The sequence below is a fragment of the Rattus rattus genome, chromosome 12 (genome assembly GCF_011064425.1).
Source record: "Rattus rattus isolate New Zealand chromosome 12, Rrattus_CSIRO_v1, whole genome shotgun sequence".
Lineage (NCBI taxonomy): Eukaryota > Metazoa > Chordata > Mammalia > Rodentia > Muridae > Rattus > Rattus rattus.
Genome location: NC_046165.1, coordinates 57,114,365 through 57,127,473, shown reverse-complemented (window position 1 = coordinate 57,127,473; position 13,109 = coordinate 57,114,365). Strand labels below are relative to the sequence as shown.

Genomic DNA, 13,109 nt, shown 5'->3' with positions numbered 1-13,109 from the left:
TTTCCTTTTTGGCTTGAAGGTGACACTGACTGTGGATATGTCTCTATGGCTGGAGGTAAGGCCCACTGTCAGATTCGCCATATGAACTGAGACTGCTGTTGTCATCACTTAAACACTGCACATCCTGAGTGTGCGAACTGGGAAAGTCAGGGTGGAGGAATCTGTAGCTTGTAAGGAAAAATAAATGAGAAACTGTGCTCAGGAAATGGAACCCTCCCGGTAAAAATTAAAATTAGAGAAGTTCCTTAGGAACTTCTTTGAGGGGAGGACACTGTTAGCTGAAGTGATGGCTTTCACTAACCGTTCTATGGCTGTGCTCTTCATGGCTGCACAGTCTCAGTTCCCAGGAACGACACACGGAGAGCTAACTCCACAGTCAAGACCGCTTCCTCTCAGAGGAATATACTCTCTCCTATGAGTACATAATTTAAGATTTACTGGGCCTAGATGAAGAAAAAAATCTCTAAACAAAGCCCCTTGCTTTGTTTAAGTCATAGGTTCAAGTCATAGGGAGGACTTGAACCCTGTAAGTCTTTTCAACTCTCAGGTGTGCACCAACAAACCCAGGGACTCTTCAGGAGGAAGCCTGGAGGCCCTCCATTTTACCACTTGAGTTTAACCATAAGCATTTCTCCGTTTCAGAAAAAGAAAAGAAAAGGGAAAACAAAACAAAAACAAACAAACAAAACCACCAGACACACTCATAATCTGAACTGTAAAGAAACTAGCTTCCAGTTTTTCAAAGTAACAAACCAGATAGTTCACAGAAAGCTCTGCACACCCAGATGAGTTTTTATGACTCTAGCTGTTTTCTATTTTATTTTTTAAAGGGAAACCTTTTGTCTTTTATTTAGTGTTATTAAACCAGTGTTTTTTTCCAGGGAGCCACTAGTGGTGGCATACTTCCTGTCCTCCCACACCCTTTTTTAAGTTTTAGGAACGTTTTAATGAATCATTTAATCTCTTAGAACAGGACTGACCAGAAGGGCTACTCAACAATAGGGACCCTTAGCTCACAAAAATTGTTACAGCCTTTCCCAAGTGTTCCCAAAAGATATATTTTGCACTCCAGTTAGTTGTTCAAGAGCCCCGTGAGGTAACTGGTAGAACCTCTTCATCCAGATGAGGAGGTCCCAGTGTAAATGGCCCTTCATGAATACAGAGTTGACCTATGAGGGTGGGCCTGGCATCCACCTCTGGTTTGTGCCAAGACGAGGACCAGCGACTCACTTTCTCTTCTTTCTTCTCCACTCATGAGCTAATTCATCTCTTAGTTTGGGTCATTGTTGGTTTCTTGGTAGAAGGAGGGTGTATTTAGTATGTCAGTGACCCTGGAAAGATTGTTACCTGTTTTGAAGACTTCACTATTAAAACAATAAAATAAAATAACCACGGTGACAGGAAACCATGTACTTTCCAGGCTGCGTAAGTCTGTCAGGCTGAGTGCTCTCCTAGCAGGAAGCTCTAGAATCGTCCCCAGCAGTGAACAAGCCAGGGGTAGTGCCAGCTTCTACTAGTAGTTCTCAACCTTCCTCCTACTGGGACTCTTTAGTGCAGTTCCTCATGTTGTGGTGAACCCTGCACCCCGTAAAATCATTTTCCTTCCTACTTTGTTACTGTAAGTTTGCTACTGTTATGAATTGTAATATAAATCTCTGTGTTTTCCAATGATCTTAGGGAACCCCTGTGAACAGGAGGATCTTTTGACTTCCCAATGTAGTTGAGACTAACAGGTTGAGAACAGTACCCAGTCTAATTCTACCCAGGGCTGGGGAGACAGAGCCAGGGTGATCAGAATTTCAAGAGAGCCAGGTGTACCTCTGTAACCAGGCTCAAGTGCTTCAGGCTAGGCAATCCTTAGGTTACTAGTGATACTGTTTCACTGTGTGAAAAGCTGAAGTTCTATATTCTCGACAGTGAAGTTTTCCTTTTCTCTGATGCTTTCTTAACCTCTCTTTGGTCGTCCAGTGGGTTCCCCAGGCTGTCTCTCTAGTCTTTTTTTCAAACTGCCTGACCACCTGTCCAGCCTGACTCGGCCTCCCACATCCCTGTTTTGCATCAAGCATTTTCACGTGTTCTCTTTCTAGGCCTTGAACTCTGTGGGGTCAGGGACCAAGAAGAAGTTGCCTGCTTTGTCATAAAACTCTACACTTTTACATCTCCAAGTGCACAAAGGCCTAGTTTGGATTTTCTTTTCTAGACTGGTAGTTTGAGGTTTTCTTTTCTAGACTCCCCTGCATTGAAGAGGAACCCTTCACTGTAATCATCACCAAATGGATACAGTACTAATGGAACTTAATTGTTTCCACTAGATAGATCTCGGGTGTTTTTGGCAGCCAAAATGAAAATGATTCCAAATACCATCAAAGAGGCTTCTAAGCCCCCAGCATGCACAGAGTGTTTTGATATACAGTACAGTGTTAATAACATTATCTCATCTAATACAACATACGGTTACTTTAATCCTCTCCCACCTCTCTGATCTTGGAAGATCCGACGGATAGACGGAGAAGAATAAAACACTATATACAAGGAGACAAAGGGAGACTTAGTACCCCATCCTCTGGGTGTGATTTTTTTTTTTTTGATTGTTTGAGTGCTGGCTTCAAATACACGTACCATTATCAATACTGACTTCTGCATCTTCCATGCTAGTTTGAGTTTGTATGCGACATCAAACATACCTTTTCACACATGTTCCTTCCAGATTTTTTTTTAACACTTACTTAGCAGTTTATAGAAGGAAGTGAATGATCTCCTCAAGCTGCTTACAAATTAAAAAAAAATCTGTGCTTATTAATTATGCAGGATTAGTCTAATTATAATTCAGCAAATTAATTAGCGACAGAAGGTGTTCTGAAACATTGGAGTACATTTGCATGTTAAATGGAGAGGCTAGTCTGTAATATATGTAAATTTATGCATGGCTTCATAGTTTAATTTAAAAATTTGCAGCTGCATATGGTATGGGAGCAGGTGAAAAGTCAGTTTTAGTTTAATGATGCTAACCAACATTGGATGGTGTCCTGTCTTAGCAAGAGAACGCACTCGTATCAGCTAATCTCTGAATCTGTCAGATGAGTCTAATGTTACAGAGACACTCAAGGTCACTAGTGAGTGAGTGCCTAGGTACAATAGATATAAACTAATGGCAGAGGGAGAGTAGTGCTAGGAGACCTGTACCCTCTCAGCTTTCTTCCTCACTTTCTCCTGGAGTACATGTTTACTCGGCTGCCTTTGGCTTAAGGAGAAGTGCATTCCAGTCTGCCGAAATAGGGTTATTATTATGATTTTTTGTCTCTCTGGTATCAAATATGGCAGGTGTAAAATAGTTGTCCAATCTCCTTTCCCTTTCCAAATATTCACATTTGCACTTCACTTCAATTTCCCGGAGTCGTGGGAAAGTTATTACTGAGTTATGAATTAATGGTAGGGTGGAGAGTTTTACACACTGGCCTCAACCATCTGGCAAAACAGTAAAAACCAGTGGACCAGGCAGCAGCTAAGGGCTCCTGGTGTAATCGGTGTTCACTGCTCAGCCTAGCATAGATGAGTTTAGCTGGGAGGGCAGAGAACCAGAGGGGAAGGGGAGGGGAGGCCTGGATTGACAGGGACTGGAACCCATTAAGCCAATGCCTGGCTAATAACTTTATTTCTCTCCTTCATCCAAGGAGTCATTGTAGTAGACGGAAAATAGATTTGTATCCTCACTCTGAAGTCTCAGCAATTGTGTGTGTGTGTGTAGGTGATTTGTTTTTTTTTTTTTAAAGATTTATTTATTTAATTTAATGTATGATGTACACTGTCGATATCTTCAGACACACCAGAAGAGGGCATCTTACAGATGGTTGTGAGCCACCATGTGGTTGCTGGGATTTGAACTCAGTATCTCTGGAAGAGCAGTCAGTGCTCTTAACCGCTGAGCCATCTCTCCAGCCCCAGGTGATTTGGTTTTACTGGGTTCTTTTTCCTTTCTGTGATGAGGAGGGAAAGAAAGGGACAGGGCAAAGAAAGAAGACCTGGTTTGAAAATTAAAGGAAGATTGGGGTATGGCTCAGTGGTAGAATACCTTACATGGCAGTCATAAGGACCAGGGTTTGATTCCCATCACTGGAATTTAAACAAAAGAAAAGATAAAGATAAAGGAAAAGACAGATTTGAGTAGGTTGCCAGGATCCCCCAGAGACACCTTCAGAGACAATTAAAATGACAAACTCATTCTTAGGGTCAGCTTCCTTTCCAATTCAAACCCAAAGAGCTCTGTAATCAGTTTCATTAATGACGTCAGATTTTGATCTGAGTGCAAAACCAGAGACTTTTCTTGAGAGATGTTTTCTCCCACAGTGCCGAATAATGGGGTTTAGGGGAATGAGAGTGGAGATGGAGTTTGATATAAATGTCTGTGCGAAAGCCTGGTCTTGAGCAACCAACGTGTGCTGTTATTGGTCAGGATTAAGAGGGGGGTGAGAAGAGGTGACGCCCCTGCTTTTACAGCTTTAGTGGCTTTGTACAGTCAATTGTTTGCCACTGGGGCTTTGGGAGACCCTTCAGAAGGCATCAGGAAATGGCTCTGAAATAAAAGCTATCATTATGGAAGTCAGATTTACACAGTGGGGGTAGCGGGGAAGTCTTGCCTGCTCGTGCCTAAATGAATACAACAGATCCTACCTGGAAGGCACCATGTTGAGGAGCAGAGATCTATTGCCAAACTGAAATGCCTCTTCCAGGAGCTTGTCACTGAAGTACACAAGGAATGGAAAATGATTCTGAGGGCCTGTTGCCAGCTAGGAGCTATGTATGTACTCTGATTACTGACCTGTTTTACTGCAATGTGGAGGACTTTCACCAGCCATCTTTTGTTGCTTTTCTCCTGTAATCTTGTTGGACTGGATGAATTAGGTTTTTTTTTTCCTTTTTAATATGTCCCCCAACAATTAAGGGAAGTTCAAGTAGAGAGTAGATATTGTTATTGGAGGGACACCCTGTCCTGAGAGAACTAAATCTAAGTTTGCTGCAACTCCCTGTGAAGTAGCCATGGTTTAAAATATAATGGGGAGATGGCTCAGCTGGTAAAATGCTTGCTTGCAAAGATGAGGTTTTAAAATTTGAGCTTCAGAATCCATGAAAGAACCAGGTGTGCTAGCACATGGATCTGAATGTGCATTGATGTAGGTGTGTAAACCTAGTGTGTGCTGATACATGCCTGTGACGCTAGTGTTGGGGAGGTAGTGTCAGGAGGAGGGCTTACAGAGGAGCCAGCCACACCTAAGAGGAGACTACCATGCAAAGGAGAGATCCTGCCTCAAAAAGCAAGATAGGAATTAATTGAAGAAAACATCACCATTGACCTTTGGCCCCTCTATGCACCAACATATGTTCCTCTGGCCCCTCCATGCACATACATATGTTCTTACACAAATATCATGGGAGTGGGAAGTACAACACAGAGAAGAGGGATAGCAATGTGCCTAGCAAAGGACTCCATCTCACTGCATGGCAGGCACTTACCCAGTCATTTTACACAGATAGCGAATTCTGGCCTTGTGCAGTCCCTAATTCCATGATGAATGTTAAGCAACAATAATCACACTGCTATTCACAGTGGCCTTGAAGTCACATGACAGGGGCTTGGTAAGGGCTTCCCTTTAGTTGCCACACATGACAATGGAGTTATCAGTGGTCAAAGGAAGTAGTTGTTGATTCTATTTAAAAATGTCTTCCATAGGAGAGCATCTTTTCTCTTAATTACTTAAAACTCAAGTTTAGGATTTTCTAAGATTGTAGTCAGCTTCCCAGGTGCCACTGATTCCTGCCTTCTTCCTCCATGAAGTTTGGTGAACAAATGGCTGAATCTTCCTCATTTGATTGAGCAGTTTTCTGAGTTTTCTCTGGAGCACAGCAGCTCTCGGGGCTGTGCTTACTTGGCCTATTTGAATTCTTGAGATGCCTTCTAAGTGTCTGATGGAGTTCCTTGTTTCTTCTATACACTCCGATGTCACCACTGGGGTTCCAGAGCTTTCTGGACCCTGATAGAAAGAATAAACACTTTTTGTTTATGTGCTTGCTTGGTTTTGCCAAGAGAGGAGTGACTCCACACTCATTTCCAGAAGAAACTGACTTGATGGTCCCAATGGAGACCTATGGGGCACATGTCCCATAAGCAAAAAGCTGCTTGGCAATGTGTTAAGAGCTTGAACAAATCCCCATGGAGCAACAATTTGCTAAGAGTCAGAAAGACTGGAGCTTGGCTTCCTACCCACTCTTCCACAGACAAATGTTTTCACCTTGGGTAATTAATCTGGTAACTTTGGAGAAGTTTTGAGCTTCTTTTTAAAACCAAGACATTAATGTGCCTACTCCAAGTTGCAAGGATTCAATAAGACCATGCATGGGAAATGATGTAACAGGGGCCAAGAACATAGGCCATTATTATTACTGTCAGCATAGACTTTGAGTCAAGAGGTCCTAGAGAAGTTGACAGTAGCTGGAAGCAAGAAAAAATTGTTGCTTAAAAATATTTCTATAGCCCCAGTGTGATGGCTTGCACCTTTAATCAGCATGTGGGAAACTCAGGCAGGTGGATCTCTGTGAATTCGAGGCCAGCCTGATCTACACAGTAAGATCCAGGCTATCTAGAGCTATATTGTGATACCTAGTCTTAAATTTTTTAAATTTTTTTCTGAAATAATCCAGGAAATTCATGTTAATGATAATACTTTTAAGAATTTCTGATGGTTCTCTCTGCTCATGTATCATGTTTATAGTTTAAATGTTTTTTTCCTTTTTAAATTAAATAGAGAAGATAGACCATCAGCTTACAAAAAATGGCTGCAACCATCCTTCATCATCCCTAATCATTTCACCATCCATGGATACTGAAATTATCAAATGGCCACTCGAACCAGTCAGTCAGAACTTTTCATCCACTCTGCCCACGAATCTTGTTGGGCCTTCTTGCTAGCTGCTTCAACCTTGCTTAGGCAAACCTGAAACACCAACCTTTCCCATACTACACCCACAGCTTGTTTCTGGGGGTGACAAGAGACCATTGGGAGGTTGGCCATTCAGTCTCTCCTGCCAGCTGTCAGAATTCTTACTGGGTCCTTAAAGCTTTAGGGCACTGGGCAGACTCCTTAGGGATCAGACTTTTCAAGGTTACTTTATCTTTAGGCCAAGGCTGGGTCTTCTGCGTCTTGAATTTAGAGTCTTTTGGAGGCATTTACTGATCGATCGATCGATTGATTGATTGACTGATTGATTGATTGAAGACACAGCATACTTTTAAATGCTGAAAGGCCCAGAAAAGGCACTAAAGATCTAGATTCTGGTGTTTGTCAACAAGGGAAAGCCAACTCCACGAAGGCCTTCTCAACACTAAAAGTAGGCTCCATGTGTCCATTCCACACAGCCTCTCACCTTGGTACCAGAGTCTAGATTGCTAGATCTCCTGAAGGATGAGACTATATGGAAAAATCCTAGGAGAATAGAGGACCCATCTATTTCTTTTTCTTGGCACTCTGTCATCTGATGTGGACATCCATACATTTAATAGCTGAAATGGTTTGAGAGTGCTTTAAGGGAAAGGGGCTGTTGTCTTTTTTTGAATTGCACATGAGCAATGGAAGCTGACTATACTTTAATTTACTGATCTTTTAAAAAAAGTTTCAATAGCTTATCCAGATAAAAGGTATCTTCCTCAAAAAGCAATGAACACCTACCTTTATATACTCACATGATCTATGAGACTAGAGTAACCAGACATTTGGTCCCACTTAGAGATCTGCCTGCTTTTGTGGCTATCGAGTAGACACAGCATCATTGTTGTTGGCCTTGTGAGCATGTGTGGCACCATCTTGTCTATGGCATACCAGACATGGTGGTGTGATGACAGCATCTCTTTCTAGAACAAAAGTTAGACTTTCTTGTTTGAAGGGAGTTAAGAATGAAGCTTCAAAGGGAGTCATTTTACATGGAGCAAAGTTGTTTGTAATGGCAGCTGTCACTAGTGTGCATTTCCTCAATGTAGACAGCTGTATACAATCTTTCTTGGGTCTTCTGTGGTGGGTGACTGATAAGATTTTGTATTAGAAAATTTAAAGAAAGAATTAGATCTTAGATTTTAAAATTGGAGAGAGGTTGAATGGTCTCTTCCATAAACCTCAATTAGCAGGACACTGCCTATGATCCTCAAATATAAGCCCAAAGTCCTGAAGTCTGGAAAGGATACCCAATTGCTGTCTTTTCTGTGATTTTGTGGTACATCTGTCTCAACCATTGGGCATTAGCTTTGACCTCTATTGTACATTTAGTTTGAAATTCAATTTCTGTTTAAGATGGGTCAAGACAAGTCTGAGCCATCTGAGAATTTCCTTATGTTCTTAAGCAATGCAGAATATCCCAATATCCCAGAGATTGTAAAGGAAAATACATATTTCCTTGAATACCATGTAATAAGCTTTGATCTTATTCAGACTCATGTCTAGATATTTCTAGAGTCATTTGAGATTCTGGAGCAAGCACATTCAGAATAGTGTGGTTACGTGCTTCACAAGGCCAAGACCTTTGCCACTGTGTGTGACCTTTCAAGGTATCCAGAACACACTTAAAACACATTAATCAAACGAGACATGAAACAGAACCAGCAGAGATTTTCAAAGTCAAGGGTGTTTTTCTTGGTGACATCTTTGGCCTACTGTTTTCTTCTTGGATATAATGCACCTTCTTGGGAAGGTGCCAGTTTCTTCCTTCATTACCCCGTTCATTTATTTGCTCTTTTCCCTCTTTATTTAGACAGCCTTCTAGAGAGACAAACTTAGCAGCTTTATTGAGATCTCATTTACCTGTTATGATGCTGACCCTTTGAAATGGGTACTTTAGTGTTTTGTTTTACGTATATGGTGATGATGCAGCCATCACCACAGTGTAAGGAACAGAGAGCACCAGATGGCGCTGGTTGCCAGAAAGAACGGGGTTCCAATTTTGTGTCCACACTGATCCCTGACAGTTTTCTCAAACACCTGAGGCCTTCAATTAATGTGACTCATGAGATGACTCTTCGCTGAGAGAAGTGTTTTGAGACTTAACATGATGCCCTGCATACCAAGAGCAATATAGTATCTCTTTCTCTATAGCTTCACTTTTTTGGGTTTCAGTTACTCATGGTCAGCTGTGACCCAAAAAATATGAAATGGAAAATTCCAGACATGAACAACTCATGGATTTTAAATTTCACTACAGCACAGTAGACTTTAATGACTATTTTATTTCTTTTCTTTTGTTATCAGTAGGTTCTTATCCCAAAGTAGCTCTTTCTGGAAGGCTCTCACTTCTGCTCTTTATTTAATTTTCCCTATCATAGAACATCGATGTTGCAGTGAACTCCAGAATAATCCAGTTAAACGTTTCCTTTAACAGTCAGAGAAACTAACTCTGCCCAGAGAAGGGGTTTGGTCACAAGGTCCAGGCTAGCTCAATTCTAGCACGTATCTGTTAGAGTAGAGCAAAGCCTTCTGGGACATGGCACTGCCTCAGTGATCTAGGAATCAGGCTGGAATGCCAGGCTCTGGAGTCCAGTCATTGACCCCACATCTCCATACCTCTTCCTCCAAAAGCAAGGTCATCCCTGCTGTTGTTTGGGTTCACTGGTTAGGAATGCAGTCAGAGGGCTGGCAAACTGCAGCACACTAAGTGCTTATAATATTCATGAAGTCACTGTTGTTTAGAAAAAGGGGAAACCACTCCCGTTCTGAGGAGAATCAGCACATTTGGTCTGAATTTTGGAATTATTTTGGGGGGGTTCTGTTTCTGAATAGAGGGGGATGACATTCTCCAGGCACCTCTGGTTTTGGAGGGATCAAGACTCAGGGGATTCTGAGAGAATCTGTTCCTTGCAAGTTATTCTGTGGCTAATAGATGAGATGGATCATGAGAGTTTTGCACCAAGCAGTTGGGAAAAAGGGTGTATGTGGCGTGTGTGTGTGTGTGTGTGTGTGTGTGTGTGAGCATGTGGTGTGTGGGCATCTCTGTGTGTGCACATGTCCTGTGTGTGTGTATACATCTCTGTGTGTGTGCATATGGTGTGTGTGTGTATGTGTATCTCTCTGTGTGTGCATATGTTGTATATATGTATCTGTGTATGTGACAATGTGGTGTATGTGTGTGTGTGTGTGTGCATCTCTGTGTGTGTGTGAGCATGTGGAATGTGTGTGCATCTCTGTGTGTGTGCATGTGGTGTTTATATATGGCAGAAAACATCAGTAAAATACCAAGAAAAGATTTGACAGTGTTTGTAAGCCTTAGAATTTCTTTTAATTAATTTTTAAATTCACATGTAAAACCACTTCACACAGCAGCACTTCCACTGTTATCCATTTAGCAGTTATATATTTAATAATGTAACATCCCCCATCCCCCACTCATCTTTTCCTCTTTCCCCTTTGTGAGCCAAATGCTACATCCTTAGTATGCAGGGGTCTGTTCTATAGGTTACAAACAAAAAGCCCTCAGACAAGCAAGAGAATCAAAATTGGGTGTTTTCCATCTGAAGAACTGTTTAGGGTTCTAATTTAAAATGAATAAAGCCTTTCACCAGGCCGAGTGTTTCCCTAAATCAACTGGGTTTTATGTAAACATTTATCTCTTTCACACTTTTCCACCTACCACACCACTCCCGTAGTAATGGCTTGGTGAACATTAATGCTTTCACCAGATCCTTTTTTGGAACAGGAGTGGGGGAGGAGAGGGAAGTGCACACAGGGCACGCAGAACACATTATCTGGAGCCCAGTTGTTGAAAAGCAAAACTTCAAAAACCAAGGAGCAAATGCGAAGATGCCCTCAACCTGGCTTTGACAAAGGGAAGACGTAAATGACCTCTGGCAGGTGTGTGTTGGGGAGCAGCTACGGTGTGGGGTGACCTTTGGGGTCTTGTTTGAAAAGGGGCTCCAGCAAGCAAGGCAGGATTGTAGTAGATCCTTGCAGCAGCTCTGAGGGTTTGTAAGTGGTCATGGCTGACGAGTGTACGAATACAGATTCATTTCTCCATCCAGAATGAAAATGTTTGCCCTCAGTCCTGACTTAAACAAAAGTTCTTCTCCTTTCTAACCCAAGTTAGCCCAGGCAAACGTCCCCCTGCACTTCGGAAAGCTGTAGCAGGTTATACACATTCTATACTGTGCACAGCACTGGATGGATTTCTTTGGCTGTTCCTTCTGGAGAATTTTGATTAACACCCCCATACCTACCATGACACAGAAAGCCATGCCTGACCTCCCACATACCCCATGCTAGACACCCCCAGAGACAAGCCCAAACCAGATGTTAAATAATGGAAGAAAGAATTTAGCCGTCACTTCCAAATTTGTACCCAACCTTGCTCATAGTTAGGGTTGGGAGAGTGTTGCCCAATGTTTTTAGCAAAGACTAAGGGTCTCAGAAACCAGATAGACCAATTCTTCCCCTCTGTTCGTTATCTTACTGGCATCTTCTCATTGGTTTATTTATTTATTTACTTATTTATTTTGTGAGACATACAGTTAATTGAAGTGCTTTCAAATTTTTTTGTTTGTTTTTTTTTTTTTTTAACAAAACAAAACAAAACAAAAATTAGCAGAGGGTCATGTCAAGAGCCTCTCACCAACCTGTGCTTTTAAAATGGAATTTTCCTAAGACTGGTTCATTTCTACTTATTTTTATTGGTAATCCTGGGGAAAATGTATATCTTTTCCTTTAAAGTTCTAATTCAAGGCATAGATGCGAGAGTTCTGAAGGGACCTTGGGACTGCGGTAAAATTTCGTTGTCATAGTAACAGAAAGGGAAATAGGCCTAGCTCACCTGGGACTTCAGCACTGCAAAAGCTGGATTTTTTTTTTTTTTAAGAAGGACTCTGCAAGTGAAATAAATGAAAAACTTATTTATTTTGAAACAAAAAAATTTTTTTAATAGGAATAAGCAAATGACTGCAAAGATTCCTTTTGCCATATTTCTTGGTTGGTGCAACTGCGTGACTGGAGATGCCCAGTTTTGCAATGACACTGATCATTTAATGGACTATGGGCTTCAAAAAAGAAAAATCGTGTTCTTACAAACAATAACCACAGATCGTGGTTTGTGTTTGTCTGGATTGTCTCTAGAGGGACCGAGAGGTCGTTCCTGTTTGCTATTAATCATGAATGCCTGAGGTATCCTGGCTCGGTGGACTTAAGCTTTAGATAATTATATAGTGTTTTATTATTTCTGCACATGTCGTGGGAAACTCTGAGACCACCTTCAGGCGTGAGCATGAAGGTATTGTGTGACCAGCGAAAGGGACAGACTGGAGGAGGAGTCCTGGGTTCTGGGCCTTGTCCTGTCATTTTAAACCCAGAGTGATACTTTCTGTCCAGCAGGGGCCACTGCTGCACTCGGAGCCCTCTTTTGCAGACTGAAAGCTGCACAGATTCCAGGGGGGGTGGGTGTGCAGAGCAGAGCCCAGATTGTGAACCGCTTAACAATCCCCCACCGTGATGGAGCAAGGGGGCTCTCAGCCTACCATTGAAAACATCCAAATTTGCAAATTACAGAGGGTCAGCAATGTTCCTCTCCCAGGCATGGCTGGTTGAAATTCCCCAGACCTGAAACACAATCACCTATTTTTTTTCTCCCTCAAATCAAATCTAATAGAACACAGATAGAGTCTCTCGTTTAAAAATGTTTACTGAGAAAAAAAGTAACACATTGCTTTCTCTTCACAGATTCTTTTTAAAATTTTTCCTGAAGTGCAATCAGAATTGTTTGAAAACAGCAGGAAACCCAAGGGACATGAGACGGTTTCAGGTAAGGGACCCTGAGGATCATACCTATTAAATAAGTCACCCTGTTCTCTCTCTCTTTCTCTCTCTCTCTGTCTCTGTCTCTCTCTCTCTCTCTGTCTCTCTCTCTCTCTGTCTCTCTCTCTCTCTGTCTCTCTGTCTCTGTCTCTGTCTCTCTCTGTGTCTCTGTCTGTCTCTGTCTCTGTCTCTGTCTCTGTCTCTCTCTCTCCCTCCCTCCCTCCCTCCAATCCATCCCTCAATGATAGCGTTAGCCATACAAAAGATAACATTGATGGTAACCTCCCTCTACCAGGTTGGAGG

The 13,109-nt window shown here is 41.9% G+C and overlaps 1 protein-coding gene across 7 annotated transcripts in view; it reads left to right on the top strand.

The window, feature by feature from the left end:
- Positions 1-13,109, top strand: part of Ebf2 (EBF transcription factor 2) — a 199,940-nt gene that overhangs the window by 128,482 nt on the left and 58,349 nt on the right. For all 7 annotated transcript variants that reach the window (XM_032917570.1, XM_032917573.1, XM_032917574.1 and 4 more), the window contains one exon: positions 12,732-12,813. In XM_032917570.1, coding sequence (XP_032773461.1) covers positions 12,732-12,813 — 82 coding nt within the window. The remainder of the gene's footprint in view (positions 1-12,731; positions 12,814-13,109) is intronic.